This window comes from Tauraco erythrolophus, chromosome 3 (genome assembly GCF_009769465.1).
Source record: "Tauraco erythrolophus isolate bTauEry1 chromosome 3, bTauEry1.pri, whole genome shotgun sequence".
NCBI classification, from domain to species: Eukaryota; Metazoa; Chordata; class Aves; order Musophagiformes; family Musophagidae; genus Tauraco; species Tauraco erythrolophus.
In genome coordinates, this window is record NC_141467.1 from 91,056,287 (window position 1) to 91,076,948 (window position 20,662).

The 20,662-nt window shown below is 37.9% G+C and overlaps 1 protein-coding gene across 2 annotated transcripts in view; it reads left to right on the forward strand.

The window, feature by feature from the left end:
* Positions 1-20,662, forward strand: part of COL14A1 (collagen type XIV alpha 1 chain) — a 126,816-nt gene that overhangs the window by 61,993 nt on the left and 44,161 nt on the right. For both annotated transcript variants that reach the window (XM_086609544.1, XM_086609545.1), the window contains exons 18-29: positions 520-591; positions 1,392-1,543; positions 5,083-5,212; positions 6,260-6,382; positions 7,786-7,935; positions 8,596-8,712; positions 10,643-10,789; positions 12,525-12,599; positions 13,954-14,093; positions 15,335-15,458; positions 16,685-16,828; positions 18,822-18,986. In XM_086609544.1, the coding sequence (XP_086465670.1) occupies positions 520-591; positions 1,392-1,543; positions 5,083-5,212; positions 6,260-6,382; positions 7,786-7,935; positions 8,596-8,712; positions 10,643-10,789; positions 12,525-12,599; positions 13,954-14,093; positions 15,335-15,458; positions 16,685-16,828; positions 18,822-18,986 (1,539 nt within the window). The remainder of the gene's footprint in view (positions 1-519; positions 592-1,391; positions 1,544-5,082; positions 5,213-6,259; positions 6,383-7,785; positions 7,936-8,595; positions 8,713-10,642; positions 10,790-12,524; positions 12,600-13,953; positions 14,094-15,334; positions 15,459-16,684; positions 16,829-18,821; positions 18,987-20,662) is intronic.

A 20,662-nucleotide genomic window follows, 5' to 3' on the forward strand; every position in this document is an offset into this window, starting at 1 on the left:
TATGGGTAGCGACTTGGTTAAGTAAGCAGCTGTATTTTCCATGTGTGAAAACAAAAATTTATTTAATTCTTAGTAATTTAATTGCAGGCTTAATCTTGAACCTTCTGTTACGACAAGAAGCCCTTACCCATGCTAAGTGTATTTTCTGTTTTTCACTTGGACAAAAGTGAAGCACCCTTAAAAAGCTTTCAATTTAATCATCTGACAACCTTAACAAATGGTCAAAGTAGAAGTCATTATGCATAGTTCAGCCAAAAATGTGGGAAACTGTGTGCATTCTTATTTAATCGCACAGTTTATAATTATGTCTTATCTGTAGATCTTAGTGCTAATCTGCAAATATATGTGCCTAAAGTGAAATAAATGAATAGTTCCCTTGTAGTCTCTGAAATGCCTGAAGTGTGTGGGATACTTGTAGGTGTGATCACATAGTTTCATTGTCGTAGTTAGAAATATAAGATAAAGACTGTGACTTCCACGTCTTGTTGAATTGTCAGTGAGCTGAGTATTGTTTTTCAGTTGCAAGGACTACTGCAATACCTACCACGGTGACCACTACCAGTACCACAACTTCTAAGCCCACCACAGCAGGTAAACAGAACAAATGCCAGCAGTTGAAGTGCTGAATGCAAAGAGCTAAGGCTCCCCACGAGCACACTCAGATCTAGGGACAGAGCGCTGTGATATTTCCGAGAAGCTGATAACCCCAGTTCCTGTTGGTCCATGCGATCAGCATGCTGCCACGGCAGGTCTTGTGGAGGTGTAGACACCAAGCAAGGGATGTCACCAGTGCACCCTGTTGCACTCTTGCACCACCCTTCTGCTTATGGCCAGCTTCCCACACGTGCCCGCATATTTGGATGAGAATCCAACCTATAACACAGTATAGGGACTCTGAATGATACCAGTGATATTACACAGGAACACAAAGACTAATTTGGAAAATTCAGCTCTTCTCTCTTTCCCTTTGTAAATATGAGCTTGGAAACTCTTCAGAATTTTGTTTAGTTTTGAGTGTTCTGCTTGTTTTCCTTGGAATTAGAAAACTGGCTATGAAGGAACAGTGGTTCTGGATTACTATTCTTCTGTAGCATTCTAGTTGCGGTGGAGTTTTGATTATGCTAAAACTCCGTAGGCTAAGTACTTTAAACAAAGCAGATGGGGTAAATATATGTTAATAGCAGTATAGGATAACTATTATTTAATTAAAAGGTTAAAAATTTTATGTCATTAAGGCCAAGTATGACTGAACTATATGGGTTTGCCCCACTGTGGATCTGCAGAACCACTGTGACTTCAGTAGAGCTTGCAGCTACTCGGTGATAATTAGCACAATTTTAAATCTAAAAATAGAATTGGGAAAATATTAATTAAATTATTTTTGGCTTTAGTTTTTCGAACAGGAGTCAGAAACCTTGTTATAGATGATGAAACAACCTCAAGTCTGAGGGTGATATGGGACATTTCAGATCACAAAGTTCAGCAGTTCAGAGTGACCTATCTCACTGTGAATGATGACCGTGCTGAGGAAGCGGTAAGAATGGTCTGTACGGGCTTTGTGAATGACTTCATAAACTTGAAAAGTCTGTTTATTATTTTCTAAGGCATGGTGTCTCCTTATATGACACTCCTGTTGCAATTAGTAAAAGATCCGTGTTTGGTATTACTGCGAGATTGAACCTCAAAGTTTTAATCGTAAAGCGCCTGCTGCACTGCAGGCAGCAGCACTCAAATGTAAGGTCAAGGCCCAGTCACACAGATGTTCAACGAAGTCATAGTTAAAAGACTAGCTGCCTGTCCTCTTTTTCCGTTATTTTTTAAATTTGTCTAACTTTTTTTGGTTTTGTTTTCATTTTGTTTGTTTGTTTTGTTTTGTTTTGTTTGTTTTAGGGATTTTTTTTATTCCTAGGCCATTTTGTCTCTTGAGATTGTGTTTTAACAACTCTTAAATGTTTCTACAGGACAATCTTAATGATTTTTTTTTTCCCTTCAGCAATTTTGTATAGTTCAAGGTTATTTTCTCAGCAAATAGCTCAGAATGCAAAAATATTCCCCATATCATTCTTCTTCTGTGTCTGTCGTGACTCACTTCTGTTCATAGAACAGTTATATCGAAAATATGGGATATTCTTTTTGATGTCTGGCAGCTGACATTTTTAGCCCTGTATCAGACTATCAATAAAAAATATTAAAAGGATTTTGTTGAATATTTTTTTTCTAAAAAAATATGAATCAGTCTTTGTTCAATTTTATTTCATTCATCTTTTATGAGACCTTGGTAGAAAATTACTTTTAAGCCATCTCTTTCAGCTATCATCGGAAAATGAACTTTCAATGTATTCATTTCCTTTTGGGCTGGAGAATGTGCTTTATGAATTTACCTCATCTATGTGATAGTATATTATATAATACAGTGGCAAACTTGCACAGCATAATGGCTTAAATTGTACTGTTCTGACAATAACCGAAAGTTTCTGAAATTCAGATCCCAGATTTACTGTTTCACCTCTGGGAAGCTTAATCAAATTCTGTTGGATGATATAAATGTTGTTCTGGTTTAGTATTTAATGACTATTATTTTAAAAGGAAGTTAGAACTGTAGGAAAGGTATTCAAATTTTGGCTATCAGAAGGATATTAAAGTTGACTCAAAAGCTCATTAAAGATAATTATAAAATTGTAAGATTAGGTAGGTGTCTTGGCTCTAATTCCACAAATCGTTCTCAAGTCTTATTATCTTTGGTCACAATTCAGCAAACAGATTTATCATGTTTCATCTTTGAAATTAGTCACGTGTACAAATACTTTACTGAATAAGGAATGACGTAAGATTATACTTAAAATTCAGCACATTTGAAACAGAAGGCATGTATTTTGTCATGTGGCTTCAAGCACCTGAGGTGTAACGCAGATGTCAGTAAAATAACATAGACGTTCAATTGTTAGGGGAGAGTTTATATATTTAAGTACATTTCTTAAGCAAAACCCAAAAGTTTTGTGGAGTTTGGGCTTAAATACACTAGAGTGTGAGAAGTCTGTGGTGGATGCTTAAGTTTTTTGGCTCTGATTTCAGTGATATAAATTTCAGTTACTCCTCCCTTTCCATAAAAATATTAATAAGGTTTTTAATCCTTGATGCAATTGGCTGAAAATCAGGGAGTAGAAAATGTAATAGAATACTTTTCAACACAGAAGGGACAAGCCCTAGATTGCATGTGTGTTCTTGGGTAACTGTACATACTGGAAGGATCACATTTTTTTTTCTTCCTTAAAGCCAAGAATGTTTCTCATTGCTCAAAACTATGTTGTTCCATAGAAGACCTCTGATGTGCACATACGGAAAAAAAAGAGTTCTCAATGCTTGCATCCCCTTTCCTAAAAAAACTAAAAAAGCTGGTTGTTTTTTTTGAAACTTGATTTGTGTGTTTTGAGTATGTGTATGGAAGAGTTTAGCATGGGAACCTTTCATGCACATGTCTTTAGATGGTTTCATCCAGTTTTGATCAATGAATGAAGTACTTTTTTGACAAGTCTCAACACCTGGCTGTAGTAGATTAATTTCCTTCTGTGTATCACTTGCCAAAATTGCAAGTAGTTTGAATATATCCTGGAGTGTTAAAACTGGTGAGAGCTGTCTTTTCTGAGTATACGGTTCAGAAAATTTTGTTCTGCCATCATCACATGCATCAGTCTTCTTTGAAACAACAAAACACTTTTCGGCTCAGTTTCTGCTTTTTCCCCTTGAGTTTAAAGGGCTTATAGATCTCTCAACTGCTTGCCAAATATGTGAGCTTGCTGACTCAGGTGATAGATTCACACAATGGACATGGGCCAGGGAGGGTCCAAAATATGAGATTGGACCTTTGGACTGTTGCTTCCAACAGCGTCAGTTCAGAGCACAGGTTTGGTGTAGGAGACATAGGATTGGTTTCTCTTTTTCGCCGTGTCCACTACATGTGCCAGGTAGGAGGTTCTCTGAGAAGCACCCTTCAGGGTGCTTAAGGCTTTGGAGGTTCTCTGAGATTAAAATTTTACTGACAAATTAAAAGATTGCAAGGCTTTACTTTGACACCTCTACCACCACTATTGTGATACTCGTTTTGAGGCTCTGGCTAAAATATACTAATCCATGGAAGAGTTTCAGAGATAACTGTTTATGGGGAAGCCTTGTACTGTATTAAAAGAAGCAATGCTTGATTTGGTGGTTTGAAACATTTGCTCTAGCACAACCAAAACTGCCTGGAGGGATTTCTACAGCTTCTCTACTTCTACCACGTTGTCCGGTTGTATTGTTGCTGCAGATCTTCCATGTTTAATGGCAGTCTGAGATCCTCTGCTAGTTACAGATTGTACTGCTACTTCCTCTCCGAAACAGCTACCTTCATTTCCTTGTCCCCAGACTGGATGCGGATAGGATAAACATAGAATCATAGAATGGTTAGGGCTGGAAGGGACCTTCAAAGGTCATCTAGTCCAACCCCCCTGCAAGGAATAGGTATATCTCCAACTAGATCAGGTTGCTCAGGGCCTCGTCCAACCTGGCCTTGAACGTCTCCAGGGATGGAGCATCCACCACCTCTCTGGGCAACCTGTTCCAGTGTTCTACAACTCTCATGGTAAAAAATTTTTTCCTAATATCCCATGTTTTGGATTATAACATGTTTTGTTCCTGATTGCTCAGTTCATGCTTCCCAATCTCCTGAATTCATTTTCCTCCCTCCCAGGGAAGGAGAATTTTCTGACTCCAAAGAACACAAAAATCAGCCTTTATTAATGGGCATAGCTTTGGACAATCATATGGTACCAGTGGTTTCTGGAGCCGCAGTGGCGCATAGGTTTAATATAAAGCTGTGTTCTCCCATAGGCACATTCGCTTTTTTATTTTACTCAGGTGTAACTAGTAGAGCTGTTAAAAGGGTGGATAATTTGTCTTTTATTTTAACATAGAGCACCAGAAATATTTAAAAATGCAAGCGCTATAAAGCAATACTAGTGGAACGTGGCGTCAGAGATCATGTAAGATACAAGAAGGTTTTGGCCCTAGTCATTAAGCTTTGTTGTTTCTGATTTTCTGACCATCCAGGTAATGGTGCCTGGGAGACAGAACACTCTTCTGCTTCAGCCTCTGCTGTCTGATACAGAATACAAAGTTACCATCACTCCCATCTATTCTGATGGGGAAGGAGTCAGCGTCTCAGCTCCTGGAAAAACTTGTAAGTACAAAACTTTCTGTTTGTCTTTGGCCTGGATATGCATGAAGAAAGGCTTATTCTTTTGGCCTTTTTCCTTGGCTGTAGTAATATGTTTTATTATAAATGTGAGCTTGTTTTGCATGACTTATTTGACTTGAGCTTTATATTAATCTCAGTTCATTGATTTATAAACAATGGGTTGCTTCTAATTGACAAATTGTATTTTATATTAAAATTCTGTGGGTTTGCAGAAACTTGTTGAGTAATAAAGCTGTTAAGTCCTTGATAGCCCACCAAGGACAAGCCAACTAATGCAGAAAGTAAAGTAAACAATGCCTGCTGGGTTAGTATCAAACCAACCATTGTACTGTTAAATTTTCTTTTGTGTGAGATCATTACTTCCCAAAGGTCATTAGAAATGCTGCTGAACTTTTTATAAAAGTGATTGCATTATCTCTAGAGTTCTGACTGACCAAGTACCAAAAGATTACTCAGCTGTAGCTTAACTTCCCTTTCTACTGTGTATTGGTAAAAAATCATCTCATTGTGCACTGCTAGTCATGATAGTATAATTTTATTGAATTATTCTCCTAATTTACATAATTTCTGCCTAAATGAAGTGCTATTTGTGCAGACACTTAAATCATTGTAAATCATTCCTTTGATTTCATTTGAAAGCATTAAGTGTTCACAAGAGCGTGATTTATACATTAAAAACTTTAGTGCCCTCAGATTGAAAGGAACTATTTAAATAAAAGATAATTATGTCTGAACTGTCTCAAATTTAAAAAAAAATGTAGCTGGGAATTAATTTGAAAATTCATTGTTTGTTGAACCAAGATCGTAATTAATTCTTGGTATAACTTGATATAACTTTCTTAAATATATCAACATTAATCCACTAGCATAATGTCAAGGAAGAATTTGTTTAAAGACATTCAAATTTGCATTTTAAATTGTCAGAATGAGAGTACTGGCTATCTCACTCTTTCCATGTACATGTCTTGAGTTTTATGCACGTGCTTTTAGGAGATAAACTTGTAAAAGCTCTGTTTGGTTTCCTTTTAGTATCCTTGTCTGCTCCTAGAAATTTACGTGTCTCAGAGGAATGGTACAACAGGTTACGTATCAGTTGGGATGCCCCGCCATCACCAACAATGGGTTACAGAATTGTCTACAAACCTATCAACAGTGAGTTTTTAAACTGACTTTTTTTGCATTTGTTTTTGACTGTATAATGACATCATCTTTTGCTGAGTTTTGTACATAAATCTTACAGTTGCAGTTACAGCCTTGAAAGTGCTATTAATTAGGTGTCTCAGCTTTTGAAATGAAAGTTTCAGAGTCACAGCATGATACAGGTTGGAAGGGATCTCTTGAGATCATCTGGTCCAACTCCCTGATCAAAACAAGGCCAGCTTGGAACAGGTTTTTCTGGACCTTGTCCAGTTGCGTTTGTAATATCTCCAAGGATGAAAATTGCAAAACCTCACTAAACATTTGTTGCAGTTTTTTACTATCCTCATTGTGAAACTGTTTTTCCTAATATCTAATCAAAATTTGACCTGTTGCAAATTTTGTCTGTTTTCTCTTACAATCTTCCTGTTTGCCTCAGAAGAGATTCTCTCTCTGTCTTCTCTACCTCCTGCCATTAGGGAGGTGTAGGCAGCAGTAAGATTCTCCCTTAGGCTTCCAACCTTAAGGCTGATCAAACCCAGCTTTTTCAGTCTGTCCTTTCATGACTCTTTCTATTTATTTCAGAGACTACCTTTGCTCTTCTCCTGTACCTCTGTTCTGAGTTCTCCTGTCCTTCAACTCACCCTTACAGTGTAAACAAAGCTTTAGTTTCCTTTTACTCACATCCTACACCTCCCCCAAAAACTTGCCATTTTATTCATTGCCCATTTTGTCTGTGCTGTATCCTTGGCCCACCTGCACATTGCAGCTAGACAAGGCACTCATTCTCCTTCAAATTTCTGTAGAAAAACACGGTCCTCTATTGAGAGTGAAACACAAATGTGTGACCATTAAGGGGCTAGCATACTGTCCAAAGACGATACTGTTGCATGGTTCCTGAAGTATATCCAAAACAGCTAAGAGAGGTGACAAGGAGCTGTTTGCAGTTCTGAATTGGGAAAGTTTTATTCTTTTCTATTTTTGTTATCGTTTTTGCACAGTGTTAAATGATGCTGTTGTATAAGAACCCCTTAGGAACTGTTTTGCTGGCTGGCAACTGCTGTCCGCCCCGTTGGTCCTGGCACACCATCAAACTGAGGAGACCTTTGGCTGCCTATTTAGGGCAGTAGTAAGTCACTGAAGCAGAACAAAAGTGTCTTAACAGATGCCAGTGTCTAGCCCTGCCCTAATGAATCCCACTGCTGAATTTCCCAAGTGTTTTGTGGCTTCTGTCCATGGACGGACTGAGCAGAGTGTCTTTGGTTTTGTGTAGGGTAAAAAAATCAAAAGCAAAAAAAAAAAAGAAGCAGTAACATTAGAAGCACATGCAATTTTGGATATGTCTTAAGATTTATTTTAACTGCCTGCTAATTCAACGGGTGAGCAAATGATTTTCTAATCTATTTCATTTTTTGCAGTCCCTGGTCCTGCGTTGGAGACCTTTGTAGGGGATGATATTAATACCATTCTCATTCTGAATCTCTTCAGTGGAACGGAGTACAGTGTTAAAGTATTCGCTTCATACTCAACGGGCTTCAGTGATGCCCTAACAGGCGTAGCCAAAACCTGTAAGAATAATTTCATGCTCTTCAGATCTCTACAGGTTCTTTTTCGCTATAACTATGGCTTTGTGCAACTCCCTGAATAAATTTTCACATGGAAGACTTTCTCAGTTGTGTGCAAATTGTTTTCCTGAAATGAAATTCTCTTTTTTTATCGTAATATATCTGGCTTTAAATTAATCTGCTGGACGTTAGCAAGACAGAGGTCATAAAGCAGATGTTTTTATTTGTCAGCCAAACATATTTGCATAGTAGTAGATACAAATCTCTGTAATGGAGAGTCTATCTAGTCTGTTTTTTTTTTTCCTAGCTCTCTCTATATAATCTGATATAATCTCTATATATCTGAGCCTCAATTTTAAATTAGATTTTGACAGAAATATTGCTATTATAATGATATTTTTGTACTTGTTTGTGGTAACTGAATTTTTAACAGTGTTCATTATTTAATCTTAACTATATTGACTTAAATTCTAAACTTTTGGTCTAAAGATTCGCTTCTTTTTTTCTCTCCTATTTTGAATTTTCTGGACATTTTTAAAGTAGCGTTTGAAATTATTTGTTAGAAATGAATTGACACAAGTGTTTCACTATAGTTCTTTTGTCATTTTGCCTTGTAGGTCTTATTAGAGGAGTAAATAAAATTTTTTGGTATTTAATTTTCAGTGTACCTGGGGGTGACAAATTTGGATTCCTATCAAGTCCGCATGACTAGCCTCTGTGCTCAGTGGCAGCTTCACAGACATGCTACTGCATACAGAGTAGTTATAGAATCGCTTGTGGGTAAGTTACTCAATCATTGGATATGGACCTACAGCCTAACCCAGCAAACGGAATTGCATAAGTTAAGAAATTGTATACAGTCAGGCCTGTAGACTGTATACAGGCTACTGAAATACTGGAAATGATGGACAGAAGAGGGTTGTGTACACATTGAAAATTTCAGGAGTAAAAATAGCATTCCTGTCCTTTTATATCAAACAGATATTGATTACTTGTCCTTTTTATGGGACGGAGTTTTATCTATCAGTAGAAGATAGGTGGTTACCTGAGCTTTTCACTGACGTGAGAGACAGAAGAAGGATAAAGGATGAACTGAATACATCTAAGATGATAAATAAACCATCAGCAGTAACTCTGTAGGATTAGGATGGACACGTGTCCTGGTTTCAGCTGAGACAGAGTTAGTTCTTCTTGTTAACAGCTAGAAGACACAACAACATGGGAGGAGGGCAGAAGGGTAGGGAAAGCTCTGATTGAATCCAGACCATGCTTAAAGAGTTGGAACAGTGTCCACTTTTCTCTGGTCTTATTCCATTGATCATTAATTATAGCTTGTAGTAATGTTACTCATCTGGATAAACATGAGATATATTTATGTGGCAGCACCTGGTGTCTTGATGCTTTTAGCACTGACTGTGTAAAAGGTGAACTACAGTCTCTTCCCTATCACTGATTCTCAGGTGTAGCCAGAAGAGGTTATGGAGAAGTCACTATTTGTGCAGACTGACTCTCTTATCTCCAGTAGACATCAGTGATCTTTTGAATGGTGACAAATTAGAGGCTTGGATAACTTGAGAGAAGTGTAGTTAATAACAATTACTGGCATCTATTAAAGGTATAATGAAAAAGAATACTAATTTAGTTGCAAAAAAATAATGACCGTTCTGTGGAATGGCAAATGGATGGTGACACCGTTTATGTGAAGGCCTGGAATACAGACAAGCTGTTCAGAAAGCAGAGATCTGGGCTGGCAGAAGACAGCACAGATTTCCTTCTCATCTGGGATCTAGCCAACATTCTGCTTTCATCATATAGAACTGTCAGAATTGTTTTAACTGAGCCAAAAGAGCCTAAATTCGAGCAGAACGACCTAAAGTGTGAACAATTGCTTCTTATTAACATTTAACATAAAGAGTTTTGATTGTCAGATTGGTTGTATGTCTCATTCAGGCAGCGATCAATTATCTTTATGCTAATGTAACACCTCCTGATAAGCATCAGGTGTTTTTTCCTTGGCAGTGAATGACTGGCAGTTTTCGTACATACTCTGTAAAATGTGAAATCAGTTCCTTGGATTTCACTTCTTTCTGCTACAGATTATGAATTGTGCTGAAGGTTTTCTTCTTATTATTAAAATCTGCCTTATGCTATTTCCAGTACCCAGGCTTCTTCCATTGTCTAAATGTTTTCCAGTTCAGAATTTGGCAGAATTAGTTTTGGAGCCCTGTAAATACTATTCCTTAACCAACTTGTTAAGTGGTTACTAGTGGAAGCTGGAATACAGTATCTAATTCGGTCTCTCTTGTAATTACTAAGCACATTACAGACTCTGAGAACCAGAGGCGTAGACAAAGGATGCTGTAAAATTACTTAATGCAACAATTCCTCATTAGACTCTGATAATTTAGGACTAGATCCAAAGCCCATTGATGACAGTGTTAGTGTTTTTTATTAACTTCAGTGCATAGCATGAAATTAATCTTTTTTCCTGCAGATGTCTGGCACATCCCACAGCTCCTACTTAATATGAAGGATGAAATGTTACAGAGACCTCTGCATAGAGATGAATTTCCAGAAATAAGGCAGCATGTAGTTTATTAATTTATGTCAACCGCTTGCCCTTCATCTCTTGTCATGTCATCTTCTTATTTCAGCCTTAAATTACATTATTCAATAAACCAGTAAAGAACAGTGTCTTTTATAATTCCAGATGGGAAAAAGCAAGAGGTAAATCTTGGTGGAGGGACACCTCGACATTGTTTCTTTGAGCTGATGCCTGGAACTGAATACAAAATCAGTGTTCATACACAGCTTCAGGAGATAGAGGGCCCTGCTGTAAGCATCATGGAGACAACATGTGAGTAAAATAGATTTGAGTTCAGCCAGCAGCAATAACGCTTGATTGCTTCTCGTGTTTTGCCCTTTGCCCACAGATGTGCTCTTCCTACACAGTTTCCTTTAGCTGAGTTATTAATTTTTCAACTATGTTGTGACTCCTCTACAGAGGTACAGGATTCTTACACACACAATACACCGCTGTGTACTACTTGTGAAGTCACATTCACCAACTGTATTGGACTTATTAATGAGAATGAAACAGGGAGGATGGTTTAGCTTTCTTCATAAAAAGTCCCACTAGGGGTTACTCTGAAAATCTGTGACTTTGTTAAAAAAAAAAAAAAAAAATACAGAAAACAGAGGCAAACAGAGAAACAGAGAATGTTTTGTATCCTGCAACTCTTGTTATTTGGTAAAATTTCACCAGTGTCTGAGTATTTTACAGTTAAATGGGACTTTAATACCCAATCTACTTATGTATTTTAAAACAAACAAAACAACCTTTTTATTATTATTCTCAATAACACAAGACAGTAAAAAACCCACCCTTGCAGCTGTCTGTGAAGACAAGATCCTGCTCTCATGAGGTCAAAATATTTGCAAAACAAATACAGGATGAACAGAGTGAATAATTTAACATTATCTTCCTTTCTTAGAGCCCATTTTCAATCTCAGTGATACCGCTGTTCTCATACTATATTATTATACACCACAATGCTGTTACCCTTCTCTCAGGGTAGATAATGCTTATAATTTTCCTCTTCGAGTGAACTCTCCTGCAGTTACAGTTCCACAGTTCCACGTAGGAAAAACTTGCACAGGTGCATGACTCCACTTTTCAGTTGTCCAGGGCGCATTCTCAGAGCACAGTGAGGAAGAAGCCAAGTTTCTCCTGCTTTTTGAGGAATGCGTTTTGTGTGCTCCGCAGTTCGGGGAGTTAGGAGATAGCAGGAAGAACACCCCTTGGCCTACATGTCCATTAGTGAAAGGTTGTTTGTGATGCAGACAAATTACTGTATCACCTCAGAAGACGACACTCTTCATGGTGATCTGTACCTCTCTGGTGCTTAGAGTCTGATGCCTTTCAAGTCACCTTGCTGCAGACCTCTCTGCGTGGAAGCTCCTGGTCTGTCTGTGGCCATGGAGGTCCTGGCTCTTAGTTTCTTGTAGGTGTTTTCAGAGGGATTTGATTTAATGTCTAATCAAAACCGGTCTTCCACAGAATTCAGGAAAATCTTGATCAGGACAGGCTGTGATCTGCCCCGAGTGCAGGCACTGGCTTGATTTTTGTCCTGTCTCTTTGTATTTCAGATTGAAGGACTAATATTTTCTTCCTTCCAGGGTGGGTAGAAACCTACTTTCTGTGACTAAGGACTAGTTCTGGTCAGAAAGGAAAAGGACACTGACCTTTTACGAAATCAATTAGGGATACTAGGCCAAGAATGGGGCTGCCACATGGTTTACTGCACTGGGGAAACCCAAAAATGGGCAGCTCAAGTAGTAGTTCAGTTGTATCACTCACACAGAAGTGCAGCTATTAATTGCTCTGTAATAGTACTGTCTTTTTTTCAGGTGGTCAGCAGAGGAGGACATTAGATGCATGAGCTAACCTACATTTCTCTCCAATTGCATAACTAGTTGATTAGAGATATTGAATTTTAAACGTGGAGATGAGTAGAAATGCTGTGTTTAATATGGATAGAATATATTGGGCTTTTAAATTTTTTTTAATATTCCTTCCTTTTATTCTTCAGTACCATTTCCAACTCAACCACCAGCAACATCTTCAACACCACCTCCACCACCTACAATCCCTCCTGCAAAAGAGGGTAAGTGCTGCATGTGTGAGTTTATAATAATTTTAAGGTGTTGATGCAATGTTCTTGTGCTTCTGACACGCTTTTGGACCTTTGGGATCGGATTTCAAAATGCATTTGCTACAATGACACTGTTAAGGCAGCTGGCTTAAAGTTAATGAGCCAGAGACCTGGCATCATTATGTATTGTTGAAATTTGCAGAAAGGAGAGTTAATAAGCATGAGATTTTCTTTTTCCAGAGCTCCTAAATCAAACATATTTTGCAAGTGATGCAGATATCCTAGGGTAATTAAACTTCTAAACCAGCATGATTTTCAAAAATATATCTACGTTAGGTAATGAGAAAAGTGATGGCCATGTTCAGTCTCTTCTGTCTTTAAATGCAGGCTTCCTTCTATTTATGATTTGAACATGTGGTGTTTTGTACAGAGTGTCATAAATATTACCATGAGGGGAGCATTATTGTTGGATGCTGAGGGTCAAATCCATCAGGTTGAAGTTGATGGACCAAAATGATGTACAGTATAGAGAATTTAATCTATAAGTACAGAATAAAAATACCTTGTGTGCTTGTTTTAGAACCACATAACAGCAGATGTGGGTGTTTGTTTTTTTTTAATCCAAGGAGTATCAGCAGAAAACTAGAAATATGGATATGTATCTTCCTGTCCCATTCTCTGAGTTTAGATGAACATCTTGAAGAAAGATGAAATATTTTGAAAAAATAACTTTGATTTGAGAGTGTTTGTCTCTGACCCCAAGCAATAGACTGAGATTGTATAGAGCATTGAAGGTTCCCAGTTCCCATGAAAGAGTGAGTGATTCGGGTGGTCAGGTACAGCTCTGCAGGCCATTTTTCATAGAACCATAGTGGAATAGGATGAGATGGGGGAAACCTGCATTGCTCCTAAATAGTACAGTTAAGGGGGTGAGCATTAGGTGCTACAGAGCTTAGGGTAAGTATTTGAATGGACTAGTTTCTCACAGGGAACCTCCAGAGTAAAGATTCTCTCATCTTGCTTACTGTGTCGTGCTAAGAGTCTGGAATTGTGTAAGTTCATGTGTGACTTTACTTAACAACCTAAATAACAATAAAATTAGCCAAATTTTAAAGAACTGTTACAGCCTTGAAGTGTATTCTGTGATAGGATCTAGCGGTGCAGACCATTCACCCCTTGCAGAGCTCAGCTGGTTCTACACCTGCACTGGAGTCAATGCCAGCACGTCTGTTTGCTAAAGCATTATTAGCTAACTTCAAACAAGAGCCTCTTTCAATGGCAGTTACATTTTCTTCAGTGATTTATGAGATTTCATGAGGAGTTGAGGCATTGCTGTAATTCCAAAATACTTGCTTTTCTTTCTCAGTGTGCAAAGCAGCCAAAGCTGACCTAGCGTTCCTGGTGGATGGCTCATGGAGTATTGGAGATGACAATTTCAATAAAATAATTAACTTTCTCTATAGCACTGTTGGAGCTTTGGATAAGATTGGTCCTGATGGAACGCAGGTAATCAACGTGTAAAGAGATGGACGGCGCATGCACTTGGCAGGGTATTTTAGACTAGCACCAGAAGTGAAATGAATCAAAAAGTAAATGACATCATTTTACAGTTCTTTTGAAAATATAAACTGCTTTAAGACAGCATTTTTTTAATATCTTCTTTTATACACACCATATGATGAAATTAATGTTATGAATTTTGCTAGTATGAAGGCTAGCTATCGTTTCAGTCTCCCCTCCATCATTCTAATGTGATTTAAGTTGTGTTAATGTTTTTGGTATTGGTATTCACTGTGGTGTTTGTTTCTAAATAAGCTAAAAATGACATTGATAAGGAAAATTAAAAGTTCATTTATTCAAAATCACATGCTCTACAGAGTCTACAGAACTTGAAATAAAATATAGAATTTACAATGGTTGTTCTATTTATGTATTTGTTTAGAGAGATACTTGAATCTGCTCCAGAAAAGATTATTGGCAAATATAATACTGGTTTAATTGTTACCCATATAATATGCAGTTTGGTATAGCATTGAAAATTATTTTTAACTCGTTCAAACACTGAAGGCTGCTCAATTTTTACTATTTCTTGCTAAATAGTAATTTTCCCAGGATATAGTCCATGGTGCTTCAGAAACTTAGCAACAAGCTTAAGCTTAAGCATGTGAGTAGCTCCTTCTAAATCAGAGACACCACTTATAGAATATGAATTTTAATATATGTTTTGTGAATTGTAGGCGTTTAGCATATAGTAGTGAAATACAGGATCTGGACTAATATGGCATCATATTTGGGAGAGGCAGTATTCCAGAATGTGTTCTTGCATCTTCCTATTACTTGCTTCAATGTTGCTCCCCAACTTAAGTTACTTATGTGCAGCTATTCGTTCCTGGAGAGTGAATAAAGTCCCCGCGGTTCTGTGTAGGAGTAACTGTGCACGTGTGAGAGCTGTAACTAGGATTTGGCTTTTGGGCTCGACTGAAAGTGCTTTTGCCAAATTGGGTATCACTTTTCTCATCCTGTTTGCTGCAAAATGAAACCAGAAAGTTTTAAGTGGTTGCCAAGGCTCCATGAGTAAAATTAAACTTTGTTTAGGTAAAGCTTCTTAAAAAGAAAGAATAATTCTGACTTCAGTTTAAGGATGAAGCAAAAATACAAGATAATTCCTTGTTTTAAGTGCGCTGATTCACTTGTTGCTTATACACTGGGTGGTGCTTTAGCAATGAACACATCTTCTGTGTGCACAGGTGGCAATAATTCAGTTCAGTGATGATCCCAGGACAGAATTTAAATTGAATGCATACAAAACAAAAGAGACTCTTCTTGAAGCTATTCAGCAGATAGCCTACAAAGGTGGAAATACAAAAACAGGTGAGAATGGTCATGATTATGATGCAGATTTTCTCCCTGCTACTCTCTCTGCCTCCTGTGGCAGGGGGATCGGAACTAGATGATCTTTGAGGTCCCTTCCAACCCTAACAATTCTATGATTCTATGATTCTATTTCTTTCTCATTTGCTAAGTGATTTAATGTATCGGTGCAAAACCAGTGAGAATATGATATCTCCACACGGGAGGTGAAAGGTTGGGCTTTGAAGTTAGAAAGCCTTTGTAATCTGCGGTTTACACCCTTCGTCCCCTACTGCTGGGTATTCACCTCTCTGACCAACAGTGAGGTCAGGGATCAGGAAGGACAGTAGGGAGGTAACTAGACAGAAAGGAATGACTTCAGGGATTGCGGAAGGTGGAATGGGGAGTAATATGAAATCAGCTTGGCAAGTGGAAGAGTGGGAGGGGGGAAAAGGCGGGAGGGAGCTTGCAGAGCATATAGGAAAAAAAAAGTGAACAGAGTAGAGGGTTGGTTTGGTTATAAGCCAGGACAGTTAAGCCTCAGTGGTACGTTTAAGACTGGGCTGGGGAAAGATGTCTGTTAACTGGATGTAGTTACTCTTTAATTAATCCCTTAAGATAACTCTCTGATGCAAAGAAATTAAAGCTGAATGCTGAAAGGGTTAAAATCTATTTTCATTGAAAACCGTACATTTTGTTGTTCTTGGACTACACAGAAATGTCATTCAGCTGTTGCATTGCATCCAGTCTCAGTAGTATCAAAATAACACCTTTTCCATTTACTCAAGCAAATGCTACAATGGCACTTTCAGTTTTTACCTGGACTGTGCCCTACAATCCAGTAAGGGAAGATGTTGTTATCTCTAACTTGCACAGAATACCATCTCCCACACATGTCATGTTCTTGAACTTCACCTTCTGGACTGAAGAAGTGGATGACTGAAGCCATCAAACTTTCAAAGATTAGGGTCAAAATTAAACTTTTCTAAATCTGGATTTTAATAGCTACAGAATGCACTGATATACAGACTGCTGAGGTCCCAACTGCTCTTACTGAAATCTGTTTATAGCTAAGTGCTCAGCTTTCTTCATCTTATGATAATTAAATCATAGCACTGAGCAAACTCATTTGAGACAGAGTGTGTGGAGATACGTCCTTTTGTTGATGTCTAACATATGATATGAGAAGCCAACAGAAATTGAATTTATGTCACAGTGAGAGTATGTTGTCAATTTTTCTGTTTCAGGCAAAGCCATTAAACATGCAAGAGAAGTCTTGTTTACTGGAGAGGCAGGCATGAGAAGAGGCATTCCAAAGGTTTTGGTTGTCATTACTGATGGGCGATCACAGGACGATGTGAACAAAGTCTCCAGAGAAATGCAACTAGATGGTAAAATGTGTAGTTTTAAAGAACTACTCACATTTTCCTTTTTCTCATTAACTATAACTACATAAGTGTGGGCATGAGATAAAGGTAACTTTTGCTCCAAGAAGATTTCCAGGTTTAAAGAAAACAGACAGCAAATGCTCAGAAACTCAGAATATGGCTAGGATATCGTTAGATTCTGGATTTCTTTTGGTCATTAATGCTAGTATTTTTCATTTTGGCGGCAGTGTTAAAGTCATATCGTAGTCAATGGAATTGCTCCCATGATGAAGAATTTAGAGTACATGATCCTGAGAATCTGGACTGTCATCTATGAAGTGTAGTCTTATGGTTATCAGCAAACTGAAGTGTTTCGTTTTCTATACGAGAGCTCCTTTGAAAATTCTTTCATATGTTCTTTTACCGGTTCTGATCTGATCTGATGTCATGTTGCACTAATTAACTTTGGGAATTTTTTTTTATACCATGAATTTTAGAGCTTTAAGCAGCCAGACAGCGTGGCTGCGTAAGAACTGGGTTAGTTTTTGTAGAAATGTCTGATGCTGAGGTCTGTATCAAAACCCAAAGGGCACAGTGTGCCATATGGAACAAAACTAAAGGATGGAAGGGAAAAGCTATCATCCTTTTAATGTGTGGAGATCTAAGAAGAAATTACATTTTGCTTTTTGATTTGCCTTTAGATGTTGGCAGCTATGAAGTTACCAGTGCATATTACTGATTCCTGAGACCCAATGCAATTGTTGAGCTTGGGTGCCTGCTTGTATTATTGCTAGATACTGAGTGCAGTGCCTTCATAAATAAAATAATATCACAAAATTGGTAGAGCATAACTTGTCTTAAATAGCAATCAAGAAAACCCCATATTTGTGATTAAATTGGAGTCTATGTCTAAGGCGAACAAAAAGTGTTCAACTGTCAGGTGAGACCTACAGTTGCCTTATTAACTGTAAGACTGGCAACAACTTTGAGAGGAGATGGCATAGGGTGGGGGTTCTATAGCTGACCCAAGGGTTGTGTCACCTTGGAGAAATTACTTCCTCTCTCCTAGTTCCTTTTGTGCATACTGTATGTTTAGGCTGCATATAGGTTGGAGCAGCTGCTGATTTGTATCTACGATAGAGACTGGCATGAAGAGGTGCTGATCTTGTGTAAGACATGAAGATATTGTTATAATATATTAAGTCAAAGTTTTGTTATGCTAAAGGCTCTGCAGAAGGTGATGAATGTCCCTGGGCCTCATTCAAACCTAAAGACAATATTGCTTGACTGGAGTAAATTTGGGACTGAGCCATGCAAGAACAGTGTGTCTATTAACAATATTCAGCCTGATGTAGACAGTTTTTTTTTGCTTTTATTTTTTATGGAAAAGAAAATGTTGAAAAACTTATAGCTAGTTTGCTGCTTCTCAAACATATGGGATACAACTCCCATTTCATTTAAATCTTTGAAGTCAGGGTCAAGTTTTGAAATCTATTCATGCAGAATATATGGAACATATTCAACTAGTGCAGTTAAGTTGCTGATGAAATAAGAATGTATTTATTATCTACTCGTGAGACAGCAGTGGCTTGAAAACTGATTAATATATGGCACAGAAGAAAATCTGTAAAAGACCTACAGGAAATTAATTTCTATGCTTTCTATTTATTATATACTTGATATGTGGGTATTTTTGTGTGTAATACAGTATAGCATTAAATTAGAAAAGCATTTAAATATATGCTAAAACTTTAAACTACTGAGTAGTCCTATATGTCTTCAAGAAAACACATAAGAATTCACTTTAAAGTGTAAATAGCCAAAAGAAATATCTCACCGAGAATGTATTACCTTTATTTTAATTACATGCATGAATTTTCTTATGTTATAGGATATTAGTAAAATTTCCATCTTTGTATTTAACCAGAAAAGGAGCCAGTGCAAATACAGTTGTGTTCATATTGTGTTTCCACTCTCTAAATGAATGAATCACAAATGCTTTTTTTTTTTTTTACAGGTTTCAGCTTTTTTGCCATTGGAGTAGCTGATGCTGACTATTCAGAGTTAGTTAATATTGGCAGCAAGCCCAGTGAAAGACATGTCTTCTTTGTGGATGACTTTGATGCCTTTACAAAGATTGAAGATGAGCTGATCACTTTTGTTTGTGAAACTGCATCAGCAAGTTAGCCATTTTGACTTATACTTGCTTCTAAAATAATAAGTGCTAAGTACTGGGGGGTTTCTAACTATTATTTTTCTGTTAAGAAGTATTAATTATCTTTTAAACATAATTTACTGCAGTTACTATAACTCTGGTATTATTTCCATAAAAGAATAAGGAGATGAAGGTGTTGTGAATTCAAAATAATGAATGTTTGCTTGCTATAAATCCAGGATACATCCATTGGTTGTCAGAAAGTTATTTCAGATTTGAAACATTGTCAGTAGTTCAGAATTTAGTCATAAAAAGTAATTATATTTTATTTCTAGGCTACTTTAACCATCTGTATTCATTATTACTCAAAGCACACATTTAGTTTGATGGATTTAATGGGTGGATTTTTGTGGTGGATGAGGAATTGGTTGGATGGTCACATCCAGAGGCTCAGTGTCCAGATGGAAATCAGTGATGAGATGTCCCTCAGGGGTCTGTACTGGGACCAGTACTGTTTAATATCTTCATCAATTACATAGTGCAACAAGACCAAGTGCAAGGTCCTGCACTTGGATCGGAGCAACCCCCAATATGGATACAGGCTGGGGGATGAAGGGATTGAGAGCAGTCCTGCAGAGAAGGACTTGGCAGTACTGGTGGATGAAAACCTGGACATGTGGTGGCAATGTGCACCTGCTGCCCAGAAAGCCAACTGTATCCTGGGCTGCATCAAAAGAAATGTGACCAGCAGGTCAAGGGAGGTGATTCTGCCCCTCTACTCTGCTCTCGTGAGACTACACCTGGAGTACTGTGTTCAGCTCTGGAGTCCTCAGCACTGGAAAAACATGAACTTGTTGGAGCGAGTCCAGAGGAGGGCCACGAAGATGATCAGAGGGATGGAACACCTCTCCCGTGAGGAAAGGCTGAGAGAGTTGGGGTTGTTCAGCCTGGAGAAGACTCCAGGGAGATCTCATTGTGGCCTTTCAGTACTTAAAGAGGGCTTATAAGAGAGATGGGGACAGACTTTTTAGTAGGGCCTGTTGCTATAGAACAATAGGTAATGGTTTTAAACTAAAAGAGGGTAGATTCAGACTAGATTTAATTAAGAAATTTTTTACAATGAGGGTTGCCCAGAGAGGTGGTAGATGCACCATCCTTGGAAACATTCAAGGCCAGGTTGGATGGGGCCCTTAGCAACAGGATCTAGTTGAAGACGTCCCTGCACATTGCAGACGGGTTGGACTAGATGACCTTTAAAGGTCCCTTCCCACCCAAACTATTCTATGATTCTATGATTTATGAATGGAAAACTAATCATTAATGTTTGTATTATCACAGAAAGTAGAAGAGTTGTAGCCTAAGGAAAAGCATAAAACACACCCAAACTCTTTGAAATCTCTGAAAATGCCACAAGTCAGACTCTTTATGAAAATGAAAGGAAAGAGATTCTGGAACAACACCTGATGGTTAGAGGTCAATAATTCACATGCTCTTAGGTGTGTGCCCTCAATATATTTCCTTATATATAAGCCAGGAAGTAGGCAGCATATAGCTGATATGAATCATTTGTGATTGTAAGCAGTCCTTGTGCATAGGACTGTGAGTTACCATGGGGCTGTGAGTTATCAGAGCTGGCGAACACAAATGTGTTGCTTGTGTCCCATAAATTCTTTGGTTTTGACCATCAACTCTACTTTCAATGG